We start from the raw sequence: 23908 nt of genomic DNA, 5'->3' as shown, positions 1-23908 counted from the left end.
AAAAAAAAAAAAATATATATATATCTGGCATCACAATGCCTCCCCTATTGGGAACAATGTCAGGCCTTAGCTAGGTCCACCAAGGCTTTCAGAGGCCTCGGATTACTGTATGTTATCACAATAGTTGGGCTACAGGGTTTCCTTTGTGTATTCACAGGCATCATGTTGACTTTATAGTTCTGTTTCCATCTCAGAACCATACAGGACTCTAACCGTCCCAATCCACCCACTAGACCTTACCCATGGTGTTTCCTGGAGGAAATTTTTATTTATATGTCCCTGTGCCCAGTTAATCTTACTCAGTGGGCTCCAAATCATTTCCTTCTAGTGGAAGCTCTCCAAATCAAGGTGCCTATTTCTTCTCCCAACCCATAGCTCAGAACCTAGATAGAATACAAATAAGACACACTTCTTATTAGCAGGCATTGTTCTCCACCATGAGCTTCTACTTGAGAAGTACAGTTATAACATTACCCAGTGCACCCTCTTTCGTATAGTCTCTGGTTTTCTTCTTTGCTGTTTTCTTTCATCTGTACCCTCTATGATAGTATTGGCTAAAACTCCCATTACCCAATTATCTTTTCTGAAACAACCTCCAAATAATATTTTATCTGAAAATCTACTAAAATCCATTGCTGACAGAAAACAGATATCTGGAAGGCTCTTCTGTATGGACGGTCATATCTGGTATCCTCCTAATTTTTTCATTTTATCTGGCCTTTCTTAAGCCTGAACAAGAAGTGGTGACAATTCTCCATGACGTTTGTTTTCAACCCTCAGGCTTTTTTCCAGCTCCTGTTATTCATGAAAGTGAACTGAGTTAGAGCAGCTTCCCCTCCTCTAGACCCACAGTGTAGGATATTTATAGTCTGAGATTTTTGACACCAGAGACACACTTCAATAACTGAAAATTTAAAGGAAATTTTAGCTGAAATAACTGACCTCGGAGATGGCAAATCCCTGCACAACACTCTGACCAGATGGCTCCAACTTTTTTTTTTGTTTTTTTGTTTTTTTTTTGCTGTACACGGGCCTCTCACTGTTACGGCCCCTCCCGTTGCGGAGCACAGGCTCCGGACGCACAGGCTCAGCGGCCGTGGCTCACGGGCCCAGCCGCTCCACGGCATGTGGGATCTTCCCGGACCGGGGCACGAACCCGTGTCCCCTGCATCGGCAGGCGGACTCCCAACCACTGCGCCACCAGGCAAGCCCCTTTCTTTTTTATCAACAATTCTATTTTTAAAAATTTGTATTGGAGTATAGCTGCTTTATAATATTGTGTTAGTTTATACTGCATAGCGAAATGAATCAGCTATATGTATACATATATCCCCTCTTATTTGGATTTCCTTCTCATTTGGCTCTAACTTTCTATTGTCCCTGGATGAGCTCAGGTCCTTTTCTCTCCTTCAGCAGAGGGAGGAGACAAGACAGCTTGACCTTAGGTGTAACACAGCAGCGGAAGCATCACTGAGTCCATAATAACTGGTGCTTTATCACGTTTGCTCTGCCATATTGGATCTCTTTAATAATGTCCTGGTACTTCCCAGTGAATTGGTAGATATTACGTGTCACCATGGCTAATAACCCTGTTTTATAGGACAAAGTCAGAATTCAGCACCTGATAGCATCTTCTTTAAAATTCTTCTGTATAGACCTCTCTATCTCCTCCTGTATATATAAATCTAAACTTAAAATAGTTCTCCTTTTCCACACAGTTTACTAGAAGTGACATTTTCTTCTCTTTCTGAACACCCGAGACTATGTTTTCTTCCTGATGACTTCTTCCTGCCTTAGGGTACAGATTCATGTCATTTTGCCCATATTCTGCCCTCCACGTAGCAGTGAGAAGACCTCTAGACCAAATCATCAGTTGAGAGGCTTGCGGGTCTTTGGGTCTGTGTGCATAGTAGTACTTCTTCTCAAATAACTTCCCTACCCTGTGTCACCTGGCTAATTCATATCTCAGCTGACATGTTCCTTCCTCAGGAAAGCCTTTCCCTGCCCTTAAGACGTTAGACATCCTACCCTGCTTCCAGATTCATACCCCTTATCATATAACTCACTTCTATTGTCTGTCTTTCCGCAATATTATAAGCTTTCTGGCAGTCGGTACCAATTTTTCCTGCTCAGAGGCCAGTTTCCACAACTTAGCAGTGCCTGGCATATAACCCACACTCACATCTTCTTTGTAGAATGTGAGGCTGCCTGGATGGATAGATGGGTTTGTATAAAGGCCTCAGATAATGTGTCTATTCAGTTGGCAGCTGTTTGACTTGTTAAAAAGAGGCAGAAGCAGACATTTGGAATTATAGAGACCACTGTTAAAGAAAAGCAGACATTGCTTTCTAATGATGAGACAGATGGACATAGCCAAATGAATCTGTGTGTGTATGTTTTTAATCACCAGTAAGTGTTTGTGCATTTTTGCAGGAAAAATTTGAAACTGAATTGAAGTATGAAATGACAGTTAATGGAAAAATCGCAGTGCTTTACTTGAAGAAAAACAAGTAAGAGTCTTTACTTCTGATACTATCCTCACCAACAGCCAGTTAGCATGTGGCAAGTGTGATAACTGAGTCTGTTACTACTTAGGACTCCCACAAACCTTGGCTAATCATCTTTTACTCTCAAGTGACCCAAGGGCTTCCGCGAGTATTTGTTTGTACTGAAGTAGTAGAGACACTGAGGAAGGTAACACTTTACTAGTGTTTTGCCAGTTGAAGTCATAAAACACAATGAACGAGGTGCAGGCAGACGTATATTTTATCAACTTCTATGAAACAGCACATAGATTTTTAAGTCTCCCCCATGCATCACTGCATTTTGTTATTTTAACACTGAAAGATTAGATATTAAAAAAAATTGCAACTATTTTCATCAGAAAAACAAGACATACATAAGTTAAATAAACTCTAGGGCCAAAAAACAAGTCAGTGGTAAAAACTGAATCAGGGTCCCCTGATTGCAACGCCAATGCTGTTTCTACCCAGCCAACCACTAACCCTCCATTTTCTCATACATTACATTTTCCTGTATTCCTTCATTCTCTTCATTCAGTTCATTGAAATCCAACATTCTTTTTCAAATTTCACTATCTCAGCTCTCACCCAGATCTTGATCATCCTATATCTAGACTATATCCGAAGTAGTTTCTTCCTAATTCTGTGCTTTCAAGCTTTATTAATCCCTCAATTATTCAGTATAGGGCAATGAGATTTTTTTTTTTCCCCTCAAATAGACTGTCACCTTTTGCAAAAAGCCACAACTGTCGAGAGTTTGGAAACAGTGTGGTACAATGGAAATAGTACAGGCTTTGAATTCAGGCAAATCTGGATAGGATTCTTTGCCACTTGAACTGTTTAATCTCATCTGAAAAATAAGGAGAGTAATATTTATCTGGTAGGATTGTTGAAATGATTAAATGATATGTGTAATAGGTCTATCCCAGCAGCCAGGATAGAGATGGTATAGAATACATATTAGTTACTTCCTTTTCTCCTCGCCCTGCCTCTTTTAAAAATATATTCAGACTCCTGTTTGCTGGTGGATAATTGAAAGAACTTTAGGAAGCTCAGTGAGAACGCTGAAAGAGCCCACACTACCAAGTGCAAGTCAGTTTTCAGTACACTTTCCACTGCTGCAACTGTTAAGTTACTGGTAACTGACAAGGACTGGGTGAAAAAGGCAGCCATCCTTAGCTGTGGGGAAGAACATTGCTCTTTTCAGTCATTTTCATCAACTTTGCCCTACTCAGTTCTATTTCTTCCTCAAATCTCTCCTCAGACAAACAGGCAGAGTCTGATGAGGAAACAGACATTGTTCCACACTACTCAGGAATGTCCCTGCCCTTCCCACTCTCTCCGGTTTAAGCATTTGCCCTGAGGGGCTAAGAGGTAAAACTTTGCTCCACACCCAGGGAAAGCTCTCCCTTTGATCACTGGACTTTGCAATTAGCATGAGTAAACATGACATTTTCCTCCCACCCTCAGGGGTCTCCTTGCACCCGGCTACACGGAAACATATTATAATTCCACTGGAAAGGAGGTCACCAGGAGCCCACAGATCATGGTAAGACAGAGTATCCTAAATTCATTGCTAATTGGCGTGTGACCCACACACTCAGAAGCAGTGTCATTGCCAATTAGTGAAAGTGAAATGGTGTTATGGCAACGATGTTTTTTTCACAGTAGTAATTTCTTTTCTTTAATTTTTATTTTATATTGGAGTATAGTTGATTTACAATATTGTGTCAGTTTCAGGTGTACAGAAAAGTGATTCAGTTATACATGTATATATATATCTCTTCTTTTCCAGATTCTTTTCCCATATAGCTTATTATGGAATACTGAGTAGAGGTCCCTGTGCTATACAGTAGGTCCTTGTTGATTATCTATTTTATATATAGTAGTGTATATAAGATGTGGTACCTATATACTATGGAATATTACTCAGTCATAAAAAAGAATGAAAAATCCCATTTGCAGCAACATGGATGGACCTAGAGATTATCATACTAAGTGAAGTAAGTCAGACAGAGAAAGACAAATACCATATGATATCACTTACATGTGGAATCTAAAAAAAAATGATACAAATGAACTTTTTTACAAAACAGAAACAGTAGTCATTTCTTAATAGATCCTCTAACATTTTTATAGTTTGACAAGAACAAATGTATTCCTTGACCACCATGGTAACCCTTTCCAGCCTTTAAGGACTCCTTATAGGAGAGTGGGCAGAAAGAGCTTCTTATTTTCATTTGAAAAGTAGAGAATTAAATGTATCTGGTGTTCTTATTCAGTGCCAGTCACCTCTCAGGATCATGTAGTCTCTCAAACTCAAGACTATTTCCTCAATGGTAGAATTGTAGAATTCTGTGTTTTCCCTAAATATTTCCCACTCTGGATTCTTATTCAGAGAAGAAGACAGGATGAAGTGGTATGAGGAGTGTTTTATCCTTGCCATCTATTCTGAGGAAGTTTTTCAAGCATTTTCTTCCATAGCAATGCACAGAGGTTTATGTGGGCCAATACCTCACCTGTTCCAAAGTACAAAGGTGAATTTGACTGAAGTACATCCATGTGAAAAAGTGCTAAGACTGAGCATTTGGCTTCGAGTGGATACAGGGATGTTAATCTAGTTAGTCTGGTGGCGCTGTTTGGAAAAATCAAGAAATAACAGCACAAACTGAATAATCCATTCATTGGAAAGAGTTCATCAGTGTTAGGAAATTTTACTGAGCAATTAGCCAAGGAAAAGAATGAATGTCTGGTGTTTTGGGGGCTCAGGTTTTAAACTTATACCTGTGAGTTGTTTTTTTCCCAGACTGTATTCATCCCTGTTATCCTTCTTCTGCAACAACAAAATTTACGACAGTGTTTAGTTAATGCCCCCTAAGCATTTGGGATCATTAGCTAAATAGTAAAGATTTTAACCACAAAAGGCTGCTTAAAAAAATTTTTTTTAGGGAGACTTCCCCGGTGGTCCAGTGGTAAAGAGTCCACCTTCCAATGCAGGGGATGAGGGTTTGATCCCTGGTTGGGGGACTAAGATCCCACATGCCGTTTGGCAACTAAGCCTGCATGCCACAACTACTGAGCTCGCGTGCCTCAACTAGAGAGCCCACACACCACAACTAGAGAGAAGCCAGCACGCCGCAACGAAAGATCCTTCATGCCTCAACGATGATCCTGCGTGCTGCAACTAAGACCCGATGCGGCCAAAAAAAAAAGAAAAGAAATTAAAAAAAATTTTTTTTGTTGTTCAGCATAAAATGATTTGAAACCATTATAGATCTTGTTTCAAGATTTCAAATTCAAATTTAGTAGCGGGTCTAAAGTACATGCACACTTTTCCTTTGTCAAACCCCTTTTCCCTTTTCTCTAGGATGACTGTTATTACCAAGGACACATCATTAATGAAAAGGTTTCTGATGCTAGTATCAGCACATGTAGGGGTCTAAGGTAAGGCTTCATAATGGTTTGTTTGTACCTGTGATGATGGGTGTGTGTGTGTGTGTTAATTACCTAAAGAATCTCAAATATAATAAATTATACTATAGTTGAGTATGAATTCTAAGGACTCAAAAATTGTGAAATTTGAAGGAAACATGGCTTTTCTTGGTAGTAGTTTGTAAATTACACCTCTGAATTGCTTGCAGAGTTGTCTTTGTTTGTTTGCTTGTTTTCAGAATATAGGTTTTTGAGTCCCAGTTTTAGAGTCAGAATCTTTAGGGAATGGGAACACCTCTCTTCACTCTAAACTCTCTCTAGTGTGTCCAATCCATGCCTATGGCATCCATTTCTCTTGCGATGTTAATGACTTGTCATGTATTTGTCTACAGTAAGATATCTCTTCTGATGCCCAGACTTCATTAGCTCACTTCCTCTTCCATATCTCCATATCTCTCCATATCTGGATATCTTAAGGAAATCTCAATCTTAATATACTCCAAATCCAACTAATGATATTCTCCCTCATGTGGCGTTTTTCCAGTGCTTCCTATCTCAGTAAAAGATATAGTCAACCAACCACCTAATGCAGAAACCTAGATTCCTTGATGACTTCTTGCCTTTCAAATACGCATTTTCTATCCATTTAACAAGCCCTATTGATTATGTGTTCTAAATATTCCCTGAGATTATTCACTACATTCTCTCTCTACTGCCACATCCTAGTCCAAACTGCCATGATCCTTTAGGCAGACTGTTGCAATAAATCACCTAACTTACTTCCCCAGTCCACTCTTCTACTTCCATGTATGCCTAGTCCAGTCTCCCTGCTATATATTCTCAGACTTTTGCTTCCTAGCAATTATCTGCCATAATTGCATGTATTACGTATACATCATATAATTGTATATATTTGTGGATCAAATGTGATTATTCGATCCACATCCATCTTCCTTATTTGAATATAAGCTCCATGAGATGAGAGACCACGACTCTTTTCCTTTTACCTTCTGCCCTTGCCCCAGTGTCTAATGAATAATGGGTGCTCGCTCCCTAATTCACGGTTAAATGAATCTTAGCTCAGGGCTTTAGCAGAGAGAATCGAGAAGAAATTGATAATATTCATTGATTATGTGCCTTACGTATTATCTCCTTCAATCTTTACAACTATACTATTAGGTAGATATTATTATTCCCATTTCAGAGGTGGAGAACTAAGGCTATGTGAGTTTAAGTCTTTTTCCCATGGTATCACGGATAATAAGTGATAGACTCAGAATTTTAACTCTATCTATAAGACTTCAAAGTCTCTTTTATTGTCGGTGTATCTTTAGAGCAGACCAGGCATGAGAATCGGAAGGACTCTTGACTGAGAGTCAGGAATTTTCCATTCTAGCACCAGTTCTGACACAGGTTAGCTATATGACTGCAGTAGTTACTTCTCCCCAACCAGTCCAATTTCCTCATAGAGAAAATAAGTTTAGGTAATCTCTAAGCGTCTCTTCAGCTATAATGTTATACTATATTTTACTGCCATGAGCTTGGAATGCTTTGGCATTGGTCATATTTTGAAGTCGACAAGTCTTTAGTGCTCAGAACTGGAATATTTTTAGGAAGCTTAGATTCTTGTGTTTTTCAGGGGTTACTTCAGTCAGGGAGATCAAAAGTACTTCATTGAACCTTTAAGCCCCACACATCAGGATGAACAGGAACATGCACTCTTCAAGCACGATCCTGATGAACAGAAGACTAACAGCAACTGTGGGATGGATGACATGTTATGGGTACCTGAAATTCATCAGAATGCAGTCCCATCGGCCACCAGTCTTCTTGTATGCCTACTTTTATTTTTTATTTGCGGTGCTCTCATGTATCTCATCCTGGCTGCTCTGGTTTCCAGTCTTAGTAGCTCCAACTGACTGAAACTTTACAGTCATTGTTGAAACTAGTAGGTTAAAGAGACATTAAAACCTTACTGTACATTGACGATTTATTTAATGAGTGTGTAAGGATCAACTATTATTAACAACATGTTGTGTGCAAGGGTTAAAAAGATGCATCGATATAATGCTGGCCTCCTAGAAGCAGACAGCTTTCGTGATGCTACAACATACAACAAAGGTGTAAAGTATTATTACTGCTTTGAGATAAAATACCCTGCCTTCTCCATGAATGAATTTATTCAATAAATCTTTCTTAAAGTACCACCATAGGTGCTGGGGATATAGCAGTGGGCAAAATAAATATCAGATCTTCCCACAGGAACTTAGAATATTCTTTCATACCTGGAATTCAGCTTCTGGTCACAGAAGGAAAATGAATATTGCTTGTGTTTGAAACTATAAAATATATACACAAAAACTTTGTCATTATTACCTTCATTTTCTTTAGGATACGCTTCACATCCAATCATCTCTTCTACTGATACATGTTCTCAGAATGCATAAGCACTGGACAGAATAGGTTTGAATAAAATAGAATCTCTGTTGGATTCAATTTGCTATGGGTTTAAATTCTACCAGCGGTATGATATCTAAGAGTCCAGGAGAATCACTCTGAGCTATATGTTCCTATGAACGTTGATCTCCTGGTTTAGCTTGGTACAGGCCTCTAGTCTTTCTGTCTCAATTCCTTGGTAACTGTGTGCAAATAACCTCGCTCTCATGACAGCTTATTGTTTGGTTTTGCTACTTCTTCTCAGTTCCTCTCACTGTTATCCCGCCTCTGATGGACCACTAAATATTAGAGGCCTCATGTAACTCAATACTGGGTCCCATTCTTTACTTTATCTACACATTCTTCCTAGGTAATCTCATCCAGTGCTATGTCTTATTTAAATAGGAACTTCACTAATTACCATCAAATGTATATCTCCAGCCTTTGCCTTTAGAGGCCAGACGGTTACAAGTAGCTACCTACTTCATGCATCTAACCCTTGTCTGAATTTCTCATCTGGCCTCTTACCAATTTCTACTGATTAAAGAGTTCAAGAACCCAGATCAGTAAAAAATCTACGTGAAACATGTTTTTTGTTTTTGTTTCATTTTGTGGAGAGAAAGAAACTGAAAATAGGGAGGCTTGGAATGTGGGAAGGAGATCAAGCACTGTCTGAGAAGAAAAGGACAGACTGGGTGCCGCGGTGGCTCTGGACTTTGCACCATTGGTAAAGGAGGGTGTATTCACTGGGATAGGAATAAAAGGCAACCAAAACAAAACAAAACCCTAGGAGGATGCTGAAGTTAACGTGCCTCTATTTCACAGCAGGCTAGTGGAGAAAGTCCACCGTTCAAAAAATATGAAGACTTTGGTTTTATTTTTAGCACTCAGTTGTGTAATCCTTTACACTCTTTGGTAAAAATGAAGGGGCCAGACTAGAATATCACCAATGTCTCTTCTACCTCTGACATTCTGAGCCTTGTCTATAGATGATTCTGGATGGTTAGTTAGAGTCAAAATGGTAATATTGTCTTCCTTCATTCCCAGACCAACCAGCTCTTACAGAATTACTCATTTAAAATTTAAGAATGACTCTTGCAGAGAAAGATGTTGTCTTAGTAATCTTCTTTTTTATGTTTATTATAGAAATCCAAAGACCAGAAGGCTTGGGAACAAAATAAATACATAGAATATTTTTTGGTCCTGGATAATGGTGAGGTAATTATATCAGATAAATGTGTCTTTCAAAATGCTATACTACATAAATTTATTATGTAAGATATTAAATAATGGATGGATAAGTTTTTAAAAATAATGAGTATGAGCTATTCTTTTTTACAAATTGTTTTGAACCTAGGAAATACAACATATAATTAGACTGATATGATCTTACCTTTTAAGGAATGTACACCTAATATGATATGCATAAACTGATTTTTTTGCACTATAATGTGCCTTTCTCATTGTCTGAAGAGCCCCAAACTTATTTTCGAATTAAATTCCTTTGTCACTTTGTCTTCTGTTAAGTAGTTAAATCATTGGTAAATTAAAATTTATGCTCATCAGGGAGTGGTAAATAAAATTAAAAAAAACTAATGGATAGAATTTTCTGAAAAAGATGATTTTTTGGTAATATTCATTGTTAATCTTCTTTTATAAGAATGCATTTTATATATTGATTGTTCTAAACCTGAAGTCCACATGTGTGCTCTCAAAAGGAAAATTTTTGTGTTATGATAATGTAAGTTAGTTCAGACCCTAAAATTTTGACCTCTCTTATTATACTAAATTCACTTACTGCTCATATTTTTTGAAATAAGTAGACTATTCCTTGCACTAGTGCTCCTCAGCTTAGGAAACCATGGTATTTAACTGAAAATATGTCTGCAATAGCTCCTTAGAGCTTTACACTGAGCTAGTACTTCAGAGGACAAAACATCATCTCTTCTTCCAGACTGCTTTAATTTAGGTAGAGAAATAAGGAAATGCTTTGTTTTTAATGTTTAAGTGTTAACTTTTATAACTGATCATTAGTTATAATAAGTAAAATAAAGTGAAATTGCTTTTTCTTACCTTCCAATTATATTCATTTCTATCAATGTCTATATTTTGTCTGTAGTTTAAAAAGTACAATCAAGATCAAGAGGAAATAAGAAAGAGGGTGTTTGAGATGGTCAATTACATCAACATGGTATGATATATTTTATTAAGTGTAATTTTAACAATTTGCTAGGTGGTGCCATTGGGTGTTTCTATGAATGTTCATGAAGCAGGGAAGAAAAGCCAATAGTCCTAAGACTAATACTGCTTACTGGCTCTTGAAGGGTGACCACAACTTTGGCAACTTAATTGAATATTAATATTACATGATAGAGAAGTATCTCACATACTCACCACACTATTCTCAGGTCCATGAAGATATAGGAGGTGGTTTTGTTTCATGGTTTTTATTTTTCTAAAACCCAGTAAGAAAATGCTGACATACAAATCCCAATAGAAAACCAATCTAAGGAAGAAAATGGAAAACCAACCAACCAACCAACCAAAAAACAAAATAAGCCAAGCTCTGGTACATAGCAGCTTTCAATACCTAATCTCATTTAATCCTTGAACAACGCTAACATATTATTAAATGTAATTTATAGCTAAGAAATTAGTTTCTAAGATGCAAAATAACTTGCCTAAAATCACAAAGTTAGGAAATGGTAGAGAGAAGATTTCAACTTAGATTGGTTAGATTTCCACGCCTGTTTCCATTGTACAACTGTTGATTTGGTTCTTTAAACATGATTTTATTATCTAATTTCTAAGAACTTTTAAAAAATGATTTTTATATCATTTCTATTTAAATCTGCTGCATTTCCAAAACCCATTTCACTCTCACAACCTTCTATACTAAACTAAACTATATGTTAGTTTAGCTTAAACTAAACTATACTATATGTTCTAAACTAAACTATATGTTAGTTTCCTATTAGTTGAACATATGGTTACCTACTTAGTTGAAATGGCTGAGTCACTTGTGGTCCTGCAAATCCTCTGAGGATAGAAATAAAACGAAGGTGGATACAATGACCAAGGTCATATCTCATCTTCTCACCACAAAGAGTATGCTGACTCCTCTTAATGAGCCCCAAGAACTGGCCATATTTATTGAGCACCTACTTTGTGTCGGTACTTTTCTAGATTACAGAAATAAAATGGGGGACAAAACTGACAAATATCCTTTTTTTCAAGGAGTTATCCTTCCCTTCAGGAAGTTAGCATCCTTGTTCAAGGAGGCAAACAAACAAGTCAAATAAAGAGTATGTAAGATGGTGATAAGTGCTATAAAGAAAAATAAAGCAGAGTTTTTAAAAAGAGAGAAAGGGAGAGAGAGAGAGAGAGGAGAAAGATTGAGATATCTTGGGTGCTGTGTTAGGGAAGTCATTTCTAATAGGGTAACATTTGAGTAGAGACTTGAAGGAAGGGAGAGAAGTCTGACCCTAGGCAGAGCAAAGGACCTGAGGGCAGAACCTAGATTGCCTTGTTTGAGGAATAAGGGGAAGGCCATTGTGGCTGGTTGTAATAAGCCAGGGCTAGGGTGGGAGATGACATCTAAAGGTAGCAGTGGGCAGAACCTGAAGGCCCTGTGGGTCTGCGTAAGGACTTTGCTATTCTTTTTTTTAATTGAAGCATAGTTGATTTACAATGTTAATTTCTGCTGTACAGCAAAGTGATTCAGTTACACACACACACATGTATCCATTCTTTTTCATATTCTCTTCCATACGGTTTATCACAGGATACTGAGTGCAATTCCCTGTGCTACACAGCAGGACCTTGTTGTTTATCCATCCTACATGTAATAGTTTTCGTCTGCTAATCTCAAACTCCAAACCCTTCCCTCTCCCACCCCCCTCTCCTTTGGCAACCACAAGTCTGTTCTCTATGTGTGTGAGTTGGTTTCTGTTTCGTGGATAGGTTCATTTATGTCACATTTTAGATTCCACATATAAGTGATATCATATGGTATTTAGCACTTTGTTATTCTTAATGAATGAGGAAGACATTGGAAAGCCTGAGCTGAGGTGTGACATGTTCAGATCTGTGTTCTTAAAAGATTACGTTGGCCATTCTGTTGAAAATAAACTGAAGGAAAGCAAGGGCAGAAACAAGACCAGGTAGGGGAATCGTGTCATAATTCAGGGCAAGAGAAGATGGTGGCTTGAGAAAAGGCAGTGATGGGAGACCTATTGAGAAGATCTGATGTCTGGACAGAGTCAACTGGGTTTACGAGGTGGGTGGAAGATGAGAAGCATAAGAAAAAGAGTGGAGTCAGGTGACACCAAGGGTTTTGACCTAAGCAACTTCAAGAATGGGGAACAATGGTGGGGGATGATGGAAATCTATCAGAGGAAAGATTAGGATTTCCATTTTGGACACAGCAACTTTGAGATATCTCTTTGTATAAAAATTTCTAGGTGGAAATGCTGGAGATACAAGATTGAAGTTCAGGGCAAGAGATGGCAGGTCCAGGTCCATAGATATAAATCTATGACTTTAGCACGTATAGATGGCATAAGACACAGGTTAGCAAACTGTAGCCTGTGGACCAACTCTGGCCTGTTGCCTTTTTATAAAATAAAGTTTTATTCAAACACAGTCATGCCCATTTGTTTACATTGTTTATGGTTGCTTTCCTGCTACAATAACAAAGGTGGTGAGTAATTGCAACCAAGACCACATGGCCTCAAAGCCTAAAATATTTTCTACCTGGACCTTTGCAGAAAATGTTTGTAAAATCACCAAGGGAATGGGTGTAGATAAGTAGGAAGAGGACACAAAGATATATACTTGAAGTACTTCTCTAAGGAGGAGTAAGAGGGGAAGAGGTGAGAGAGTGGAGGTGAGACCAAGGAGTAGACAGTGAGATAGGAGGAAATCCAGGAGAGGTTGTTATTCTAGAAGCTACTTGAAACAAAAATATATCAAAGGAAGACATGATCAATGGTGTGAAATGTTCTGAGGACCAGGAACTGGTCACTGGATTTAACAAAGTAGAAGTTATTGGTCTCCTGGATGAAGCAAGTTCCTGTGGAGTGTAAAAGCATGATTCCAGGGAGTCCAGGAGACAATGAAAGAAGTGGAATTAGAGACAGCAAATACAGAAGTTTTGTTATAAATGGAAGCAGAGAAATGGGGCGTAAGTCATTGGAGGAAGAATCATAAAGAGAAATTCCGGTCCCGCCACGATGAGGCATCCTTTATATGCTGATGAGAACCACTGCACAAAAGGCTAAACACTGACAGTGAAAAAAAGATGGAATAATTTTTGGAGGAATCTCTTTGATCTGGGGAGAGATGGCAGGTCCAGTGCATGCATGGAGAAGTTGGCCTTGGGCTCACAGTTCATTCATATAGTGAGGAAGGGGAAGCACAGGTTGTTTGAACAGGTGTAGACCAGTGGGTGGACGGGGTGGGAGCTTGTGGAGATTCTCTTCTGGTTGCATCTATGCTCTTCGATGAATTTGGCAGCAGGGACATCTGCTCAAAGTGAGGATTTAAAAGAAAGTGGCAGAATTTTTGAGAAAGAAGAGCAAGCATGAAAAAGTGTATAGAAGGTTGTGAGAGTGAATGGGTTTTGGAAATGCAGCAGGTTTACTGGAGGGTGGTTCAGACCACTTGAGGTTAGTGGTCATGGCTTCTAGGTGAAAGCAGCCAACATCATTTGTTTTCCCCTGTCTGTGTTCGGGGCTTGATGGAGGAGAGACAGAAGGGAGAGTTTGTTTTAACCGGGATTGGAGTTTTGTCAGGTGAGTAAGATAACGAAGAGAGGAATAAGGAAGTTGGAAAAAAATCAAAGGCAAGATTTTAATCTGATTAGATTTTTACTTTGCTTTTGATGATAATTGCATTCCTCAACACTTTTCTTGTTTTCTTGTTTTTTTTTGAAAAAATATCTCCTCAGGTTTCTCAGCAGAAAGTTGCCCCAGGAGAAGGCCTGTAACTGTGTAGTTTATTGAGATATAATTGGCATATTACATTGGGCAAATTTAAGGTGTTCATTGTGTTGATCTGTTACACTTATATATTGCAAAATGATTAGGTTCGCTCACCTAATAGGTTGACTAACACCTCCATCACGTCACATGATTCCACCATTTCTTTTTTGTGATGAAAACATTAAAGATCTACTCTCTTAGCAATTTTGAAGCATAGAATACAGTATTATTAACTTTAATCACCATGTTGTACATTAGATCCCCAGAACTTACTCATCTTATAACTGGAAGCTTGTACTCTTTGACCAACACTGTGCAGTTTTATGGACTATAGTAGTAATTTAAGTTTTCATCTTTAGAGTAAGTGTATTGTCTCATAAGCTTAACTAGTTATTTCTAAAGGTTATTCTATATGCATTGTAGATTATTTGGTTCAGTCCAGTTTCAAGTATTAGAGGTCCCTTACTTTATTGTAACTCACATATGCAGGACTTTTTCATGTAGCCTGTTCCTTTTCTGATGTCCAAATCAGCACCGAGTCAAGCTTGCTAATTCTGAAAAATTATGACTCTGAGGAAGTTACATAGCATTTGAGGAAATATATTTATAGTAAAGTCATAGTCATGAACTACTAGCAGGAAATTATAATATTTTTTGAGGTTGCAAACAGGAAAAGTTTGTTTCAATAGACCCTTTGTCCCAAAAAAGGGAGTTTATAGACCTAAAATATCTAAGGGTGCCTGTCTTGCCTACAAATGGGGATGCTAGTGTCTGCCAAAAGAGATGGTAACTTCCATTTCACAAGTATGTTTGGAAAGAAGGTTTTTACAGTGCTGTTGTAAATAAGTTTCAAAATCTAAAGTACATTGAAAATATTAAAAGATAATAACACCATTATGAGTTGTTACTTTGCCATTTATTCTCTTTCAACAGCTTTATAAAAAGCTCAATATTCATGTTGCCTTAATTGGGATGGAAATCTGGAATGACAAGGATAAGATAAAGATATCCCCCAATGCAAGCCTCACCTTGGAAAATTTTGCTAAGTGGAGGGGGGGTGTCCTCCTAAGAAGAAAGCGTCATGATGTTGCTCAGTTAATCACGTATGTAGAGATTTTCCCCTTTGTATGTTCTGTGGTATTTGCCATAGACATTTTTCAAAGCCTTGGCAAAGCAAATGGTATCTCAGGTTACAGGTTTACACATAGAGCGTTAAAAGTTTAAAAAGTATTCATTTGGATCTTATGTTGCATGTGCTCTTACTTTTGTTCCAACGATTTCTTTTTCTTTTTTTTTAAGAGAGAGGCTAGTAAGTGAGCAATGATTCATAACAAGCTTGTTTGTTTTGATTGTGTATAACAGAAAGGAAAGGCGGGTTTAGATAATGGCAAGAGGGATTTAGATTCAATGTTTTAAAAGAATGGATTAGCTGTACGCACCAATCAGGACAAACTTCTAGGACTGAAGGAAAATTGAACATGATATTCTAATCCCATGCTTCTACCATCCTGACAAAATGACTAATTAGTGACTAATTTAAAAAATAGGGGAAATAAATCCAACAGCTATAAATGACACAAGACTGCTAAGCATATGCCTCAAGACAGTTCTGCCTGATGGTTTGCAGCTGGAATCAGATGGCAACAAAGAGTGACTTAAAATTACTTGAGTTTCACTACCTAAGAAAACAGTGGGTGTCATGGGAAATAAGTGGACTAGGTCCTGTCAGAATTAATTAATATTCTGTGCTGGTTATCTATGACTGCATGATGCATCAGCCCGCAACTTACAGACTTAAAATAAGTCTTCTTCATTTATATGTCTAGTGCCTTGCCTGGGGTGCCGGTTGGTCATCTCTTTGCATATACAGCTTTTCATGTGGCTAACTTGGACTTCCTCCAATATGGCAGTCTCAGGTTTCTGGATATCTTAACAAGGTGACTAGCTTTCCCCAGAAGAAGCATTCTAACAGGCCCAGGAGAAAACTTCAAGGCTTGTTATGACTCAGTCTTAGAAATCACACATCACTTCTGGTGTATTCTCTTGGTCAAGAACAAGTCATAGACCTATCCAGTTTTAGGGAAGGTGCTACACAGGATAGGGATACCACAAGGCTGGCTCATTGGGTTATCTTTGAAGGCTAGCTGCCACAGTTCCTTAATTTGGAAAGATGAGTTCCAGACTCAGGGGCCCACCACAAGACATAGCTCATTTTGGGGAGTGGTTTGGTGATTTTCCAGGGTCTCGAAGGTAGTGAGTAGTAAGGGGATTCAACTCTTACCAGACTGGTCCCAGGACAAAGCTAAAATGGTAGTTGAATCCAGTATTGTGAAGTAATAGGGTAGAGAAATATAAATTATAGACAAGATGACAGATGTATAGATAAAAAATAGTAATCCAATATCAAGAGTAGATTTCCTGAATAGACCAGAATAAACAAGATAAAAGAACTAAAAAGATAAGGATGGAAGGAAATAATTGTCCTTTCACGTGTAAATTGAAAGCCTTACCATTTACCTGACAAATTAACAAAATATACCTATACCTGGGCATAACCGGGTATGAATCTTAGAGTCCAAATATACTCTATCCACTGAAAAGAGAAACCAAAATAGGTAATCCCATAATGGAGGAAGATTTTATTTTTTATAAATGAGCTAGTAGTAAGAATTAAATCCACAAAAATGTAGACTTAAGTATAAATAATTTCACAATATAATTTTAAAAGAGAATATAAATGCCATAAGTCTTTAAAATATCATGTATCATACAAAATATCATTACAGAATAACAGCTATTGAAATCTCCATAGGGAATGGAAAGTGGCAGGAAGTTCTCTCATTTCCTCATTTTTCATGGCAGAATGTGTACTTGCCATTCTTTATGTTGATAAGTGGGAAAATATAGGTTCAACTTTTTATGTAAATGCACCTACTAAGGGAATTTTAAAAATGATGCATACTTGCAAATTTCTAGATGCAAACCAGGGTCAGATTCTTAACAGACAATAATAACAGAATAATAATAACAAAAAAGCACATGGAATTATTAAAAGTTGAAAGAAAAAATGAAACAAAACCAAAATAGAAATTAAAATTACTAAAGACCAAATATATCATCTACGTAAATAAATGCAAGTGGTTCAAATGTCGCTCCAATAGGACAAATATTGCCAATGCATAAATGCTTCAATAACACAAATACTTATAGAATGAGCCCAAACTTAAATCAAGCTACAGCTAAAACAGTGCTAAAATAAAAGTAAACATATATAAAAATACATGAGGAGAATATAAATTAAGGTGAAACATGTTTCATCTTAATTTATATATTTATATAAATTTATACATACATATGTATATATAAAACAAAATATTTGTTAGAAAAAAAATCCCCCTTTATTTCCTGACAAGAGATGAATTCCACAATGAAAAATATAAGAATCATGAATAAGAGATATAAAATATTAAAGTGATTACTCCCAGATGCTTGGATTTAAGTGGTATGAAAACCATTGTATTTAAAAAAATGCCTTTTGCAAACTCGCTGAAGGAAATATTTGAGTGATGATTCGCGATGTGAGTTTCTCTGTTAATTAGTTAGGGTTCTGGATGAATTGTCTATAGAAAATATACTTAGAGTCATAAGCTTTATCAATTTCTCTCTTTTTCGCAGGGCAAGTGAATTTTCTGGAACAACTGTGGGCCTTGCTTTCATGTCTACAATGTGCTCTCCGTATCATTCTGTTGGCATTGTTCAGGTTTGTTTAAACTGTTGGTTCTACAGCTCAAGCCTGTCAAATGCTGTTCTGCTGCATCTATTGAGAAGGTCATGTAGTTTTTCTCCTTTGGTCCTTTGGCATGGTAAAAAACAGTGACTGAATTTCAAATGTTGAATCAATCTTGCATATCCAGTATAAACCCAACATGGTCTAGTGTATTATTTGTATATATTGCTGGAGTCAACATGGTAACATATGTTGAGGATTTTTGCATCTATATTCATGAGGGATATTAGTCTGTAGTTATCTTATCCTGTAATGTGTTTTTCAGGTTTTGTTATTAGAGCAAGTATCAGGGTAAAGGATGTGCTCCCAACTCTTCGATTTTCTGGAATATTTGAGTAAAATTAGTATTATTCCTTCCTGAAATGTTTGGTATAATTCACTAGTAAAACCATATGGATCTGGCATGTTTTTGTGGAAAATTTTTAAACTACATTTTCAATTTCCTCAATAGATATTGGACTTCTCAGGTTATTTATCTCTTCTTGAGTGAGCGTTGGTAGTTTGTGTCTTCAAGGAAAGTTGTCCATTTAAGTTGGCATATATTTGTCGATGATATTCCATTACTATCCTTTTAATATCTGTAGGATTTGTAGTGATTTTCCCTCTATCATTCATGATATTAGTAATTTGTGGGGGTTTTTTTTCCCCATGATCAGTCTGGCCAAAGGTATATCAATTTTATTGATCTCAAGGAAACAGTTTTTGCTTTACTGAGGCTTTCCTAGTTTCAATTTCATTGATTTCCGCTCTTGTCTTGATTATTGATTTTTTCTGCATTCTCTGCATTTAATTTGTTACTTTTTCTAGTTACTTAAGGAAGAATTTTAGATTGTGAATTTGAGGGTTTTCTTCTTTTCACATATAATCATTTAATGCTATAAATTTCCCACTATGCACTGCTTTAGCTGCATCCAAGTTTTTTGGATACGTGTGGTTTCATTTTCATTAAGTTAAAAATATTTGCTAATCTTTTTAATAAATTTATTCATTTATTTATTTTTGGCTGCGTTGGGTCTTTGTTGCTGCGTGCAGCCTTTCTGTAGTTGCAGCGAGCAGGGGCTACTCTTCATTGTGGTGCGCGGGCTTCTCATTGCAGTGGCTTATCTTTGTTGCAGAGCACAGGCCCTAGGCGCACAGGCTTCAGTAGTTGTGACACTCAGGCTCAGTAGTTGTGGCACACGGGCTTAGTTGCTCCGCAGCATGTGGGATCTTCCTGGACCAGGGATCAAACCCGTGTCCCCTGCATTGGCAGGCGGATTCTTAACCACTGCACCACCAGGGAAGTCCCCTTAATTTCTTTTTGACTCATGTATTATTTAGATGTGTATTGTAATAATTTTCATTATTGACTTTTTAGTTTAATTCTGTTATTCTGTCATGGTCTGTGTATTCATTTGTTGGGGCTGCCATAACAAAATACTATCGCCTGTGTGGTTTAAACAACAGAAATTTATTTTCTCACAGTTCTGGAGGCTGGAAATCCAAGATCAAGGTGTCATTAGCTTTAGGTGACAAGGTATCTGAGGCCTGTCTCCTTGGCTTGATGATGACCACCTTTTTGCTGTGCCCTCATGTGGCCGTTTTTCTGTGCACACTTACCCCTGGTGTCTCTTCCTCTTCTCATAAGGACATCAGTCTTATTGTATTAGGGCCCCACCCTTATGACCTCGTCTAACCTAATTATCCCTTTGAAGATTCTATCTCCAAATACAGTCATGTTAGGAGTTAGGGCTTCAACATATGAATTAGTGGGCAGGACACAATTTAGTTCATAAGAGTCTGGGAATATACTTTGTAGAATTTTGATATTTTAAAATTTTTTGAGGTTTGTTCTTGGTCATTGCCCCATATGAACTTCAAAAAGAATGTGTCCTACTGTTGTTGGAGTGTTCTGTAATTGTCAGTTATGTCAGGTTGACTTATAGTGTTCAGTTCTTTTGAATCGTTTATGGAGAGAGTGCTTAAGTATCCAAGCAGAACTGTAGATGTGTCTGTTTCTTCTTTCAGTTCTATAAGTTTCACTTCATGTATTTTGAAGCCCTATTGTAAAGTGAATACACAGAGTTGTCATGTCTTGTTGGAGAACTGATCCATTTATCATATTATGTCCCTCTATTTCCCTGAAATATTCCTATTCTGAAGTCTACTTTGTCCAAATTCAGTATAATCACTCCAATACTTTGTGGCTATAGTGTACTTGATACAACCTCTTCCTTACTTTTATTTTTAGCATATGTATTTCTTTACATTTAAAGAAGGTTTCTGCTAGATAGTATATACATGGATTTTATTTTTTATCTAATCTGACAATCTCTGTCTTTTATTTGGTATGTTTAAATAATTTATATGTAATATCATTATTCATATTGTTGGATTAAAATCTTTCATTTTGCTAGATGTTTCCTATGCCATCTCTTCTATTTTTTTCTGCCTTTTTAGGATTGAGTATATTAAAAAAAATTTCATTTATCTCCATTATTAGCTTTTTATTGATTTGTTTCTTTTTAATCGTTACCCTGGGGTTTATTATACATCTCTGCTTGTACGTTTTACCTTGAAATGGTATTAACTGGTTCACATATAGTATAAGGACTTTACAAGGGAACACCTCTAATTACTCCCTTCCATCCTTTGTGCTATTTTTATCAAATGTTTAACTTCGCATATACTATAAATACGATATACACTGTTGCTCATTTTTCTTTAAAAGTCATCTTGCTGTGCAATTTAAGATGAGAAAAAATTAGTTTTCCATTTATCTTGTCTTTCCTGGTGCTTATTTTGGTTACATTCCCAACGTTCTTCCTTTCTTTGCAGAGAGAAAATTTCTATCTGGCATAATGTATTTTTTCTTCCACAAGAATTTTTAAAAAACATTTCTTATAATACAAGTCTCCTGTCCATGAATTCTTTCCATGTTTGTAAGACGATGACCTTATCTCTCTTTCATTCTCGTATATATATTTCAGTGGGCTGGCAGTTCTGGGTGGATAGTGTTTTCTTTCGGCACTTGTAGTGATCTCACTGTTTGCCGGAGCTCCTAACGAGAAATCCGCTGTAAACTGTATCTTTGTTCCTCTCTAATGTGTGTGGGTGGTTTTTTTTTTTTTTCCTGATTTTAAGATTTTTCCTTTGTCCTTAATTTCTTCAATTTGATTATAATTATAATTATGTTATAACTAAGGGGTTTTTGTGGGGAGAGGTAATTTATCCTACTTAGTGTTCCTTTGTCCTGGGGCTTGGTATTTGTGATTAATTTTGGAAAATTTTAGGCCATTATGTCTTCAAATATTTCTTCTCTTCCATTCTCATCCTTTTTACTTTCTGGGATTTCAATTACACATAAGTAATTGAACATATATGTATGATCATTCTATATTACCCCACAAAACTTGTATCTCCATGTTTGTTTCATTTTGTTTGGTTTTTCCTTTTTATCATTTTTTTCAATTCGTGTTACCATTTGGGTAATTTCTGTTGAAACATTAAATCCACTGATTCTTTCCTCAGCTATTCCGGATCTACTGTTAAGCCTATGGAAGGCATTATTCATCTCTGTTACTGTCTTTTTCAATTCTAGTGTTTCCATTTGATTCTCTCTTACGGTGTCCAACTCTCTTCTGAAATTTTCCATCCAGTCTTATATGATATTCATCTTTTCCACTGAAGCTTTTAACACATTAATCATAGTTATTTTAAAGTGCCTCTCCGATAGCACTAATAATCTGAGTCTGGTTCTGTTGATCGGCAAGGTATTGTTTTTTCTTGTTTTTTTGGGGGGTGAGGCCTTATTACTTTTTGTTGAAAGTTAGGCATCTCGTGAAAGGCAGTAGTCTGAGGTAAATAATTTTTGGCCTGGAAATGATCACTTCTTTCCTTCTAGGACTTCAGTGTGAAGATTTGAATCGATCTAGCAGGAGTTGAGCTGGGTTCGGGATTTTTTGATTGGTATGGACATCCTCAGTGCATCACAGATGTTAAATTCCTTTCACATTATTTTGTGTTTAGAATGAAGGATGGTTTGCCAGAGTTTTTGTCACTGTGTGTTCCACACTCATCTTTAGGGCTTTACTGCACCTCACAGGGAGTCTCTTTAAGCTGTTATCCATCTCCCATCAATAGGTTGTTGTTACTTGTTACTGGATGATTGTTGGACTTTTGGTGGGAGGAGGGCATTTCCTTTTGTTCTCATTAAGCTCAGTCTTAGGCCAAGTCCTGCATCTCTTAGTTTCTGGCATGGGTCCTTCTAGTGATTCTGATCCACTGCCAGATGGTAGAGACCTCTAGTGACGTAAACCCAGCAGGCATTCCTGCCCCTTCTGCCCCTCCCCTCCAGTGGTAGAGGTTTTTTGCTTTTGGTTTTTTTTTTTCCCCTTTCTTTTTATTTTTCACAGTTGCACTGAGACTTCACCAGTGCGTTAAGGGTGACAAGATTTGTTGCCCTTCTCTTAGAAGTTTAAGACCTTAGTTAGGGCTAGGACTAGAGTAAGCCAAGTGAGGCACTTAGCTCACCCTGGTGCTGGTCATGTTTGCTCCATTACAGGGAGAAGGGAGAAGGATTGTGAAGGGGTTTCATGCCTTTGCTACTGCTGTTCTGCTCCCCCAGGTCAATACCATGATGGAGGATTTCCCAGAACTCTGACTTAGTGACGTCATGTGGAGAAAAATCTGTGAATAGGTGGGAATTTCTCTAATTTCTGAATTCCTCACATTTTGCATATTCTCTTGCTATTCCACAATCAACATTTATCAGTTTTTTGGGGTTTTTTTTTGGTGTTTCCACCACACTTTTTTTTTTTAATAGCTCTTTATTGGAGTATAACTGCTTCACAATACTGCAGTAGCCTCTGTCACACAACAAAGTGAATCAGCCACATGCACACATACATCCCCATGTCCCCTCATCCCCTCCCTCTTGAGCCTCCCTCCCACCCTCCCTATCCCACCCCTCTAGGTGGTCGCAAAGCACCGAGCTGATCTCCCTGTGCTATGCGGCTGCTTCCCACTGGGTGACAGTTTTACATTTGGTAGTGTATATATGTCGATGCTACTCTCACTTCACATCAGTTTTTAATGTTTTATATGAGTTATTACTGGCATCTGGTAGTGTCTGCCCCAGGTAAACAGAAGTTCACGTCCATCTCTCCCACTAGGTGCCAGCCTGTCTTTCCTTAGATTTCAGCTTTGTTGCCTTGTGACCTCAGCTCTAGGATTGGTTCTAGAAAATTGTGAATCTGACTACAATAAGTTTGGGTGGGATGCTCTGTCCAGCTTTCTATTATCTGGTGATGAGAAACAGGGGTCAGGGAATTCTCATCTGACTTTGTCTAATTTCAGTTTTCATCAGGCCCTGGGTCTCAGCAGCTAGGCTTTCTCAGTGATCCTGCGTCCTTTCAATGGCAGCAAAACTCTGCTTTCTGACTTTTGCAGATCATTCCTGGAAGAGAGTTTCCTGGCCCTCCTGCAATGGCAGAAAACCTCACTTGATATCAATATAGGATCCTAGGCTCAGGATTTTTGTCTGCCCCTCTCTCAGGAGTAGAGGTTTTTGTAGTTTTGTGTGTGGGCTGTGTGTGTGTGTGTGTGTGTGTGTGTGTGTGTGTTAAACTCATGCCCTATCTGTAACAGTTCGGCAGTTCTGCTATAGGTTGTTGCTACTTCTCCCGTCAGTGAGTATGTATATATCTCCCCAATATATCTTATGAGTCTAGGTTTATGATAGGCTTCCTATCATAAACGGAGGAAGT

At 37.6% G+C, this 23908-nt stretch overlaps 1 protein-coding gene across 1 annotated transcript in view; it reads left to right on the top strand.

Moving 5' to 3' along the window:
- Window positions 1-23908, top strand: part of ADAM28 (ADAM metallopeptidase domain 28) — a 59475-nt gene that overhangs the window by 9584 nt on the left and 25983 nt on the right. The window contains exons 3-10 of the mRNA XM_089912797.1: window positions 2434-2510; window positions 3993-4071; window positions 5890-5966; window positions 7594-7786; window positions 9537-9608; window positions 10510-10581; window positions 15308-15477; window positions 18050-18134. Of these exons, the coding sequence (XP_089768923.1) occupies window positions 2434-2510; window positions 3993-4071; window positions 5890-5966; window positions 7594-7786; window positions 9537-9608; window positions 10510-10581; window positions 15308-15477; window positions 18050-18134 (825 nt within the window). The remainder of the gene's footprint in view (window positions 1-2433; window positions 2511-3992; window positions 4072-5889; window positions 5967-7593; window positions 7787-9536; window positions 9609-10509; window positions 10582-15307; window positions 15478-18049; window positions 18135-23908) is intronic.

This window comes from Delphinapterus leucas, chromosome 6 (genome assembly GCF_059928025.1).
Source record: "Delphinapterus leucas isolate spDelLeu-1000000601 "Yukka" chromosome 6, BTC_Dleu_Yukka2, whole genome shotgun sequence".
NCBI classification, from domain to species: domain Eukaryota; kingdom Metazoa; phylum Chordata; class Mammalia; order Artiodactyla; family Monodontidae; genus Delphinapterus; species Delphinapterus leucas.
This window is presented reverse-complemented; position numbering and strand designations above follow the sequence as displayed.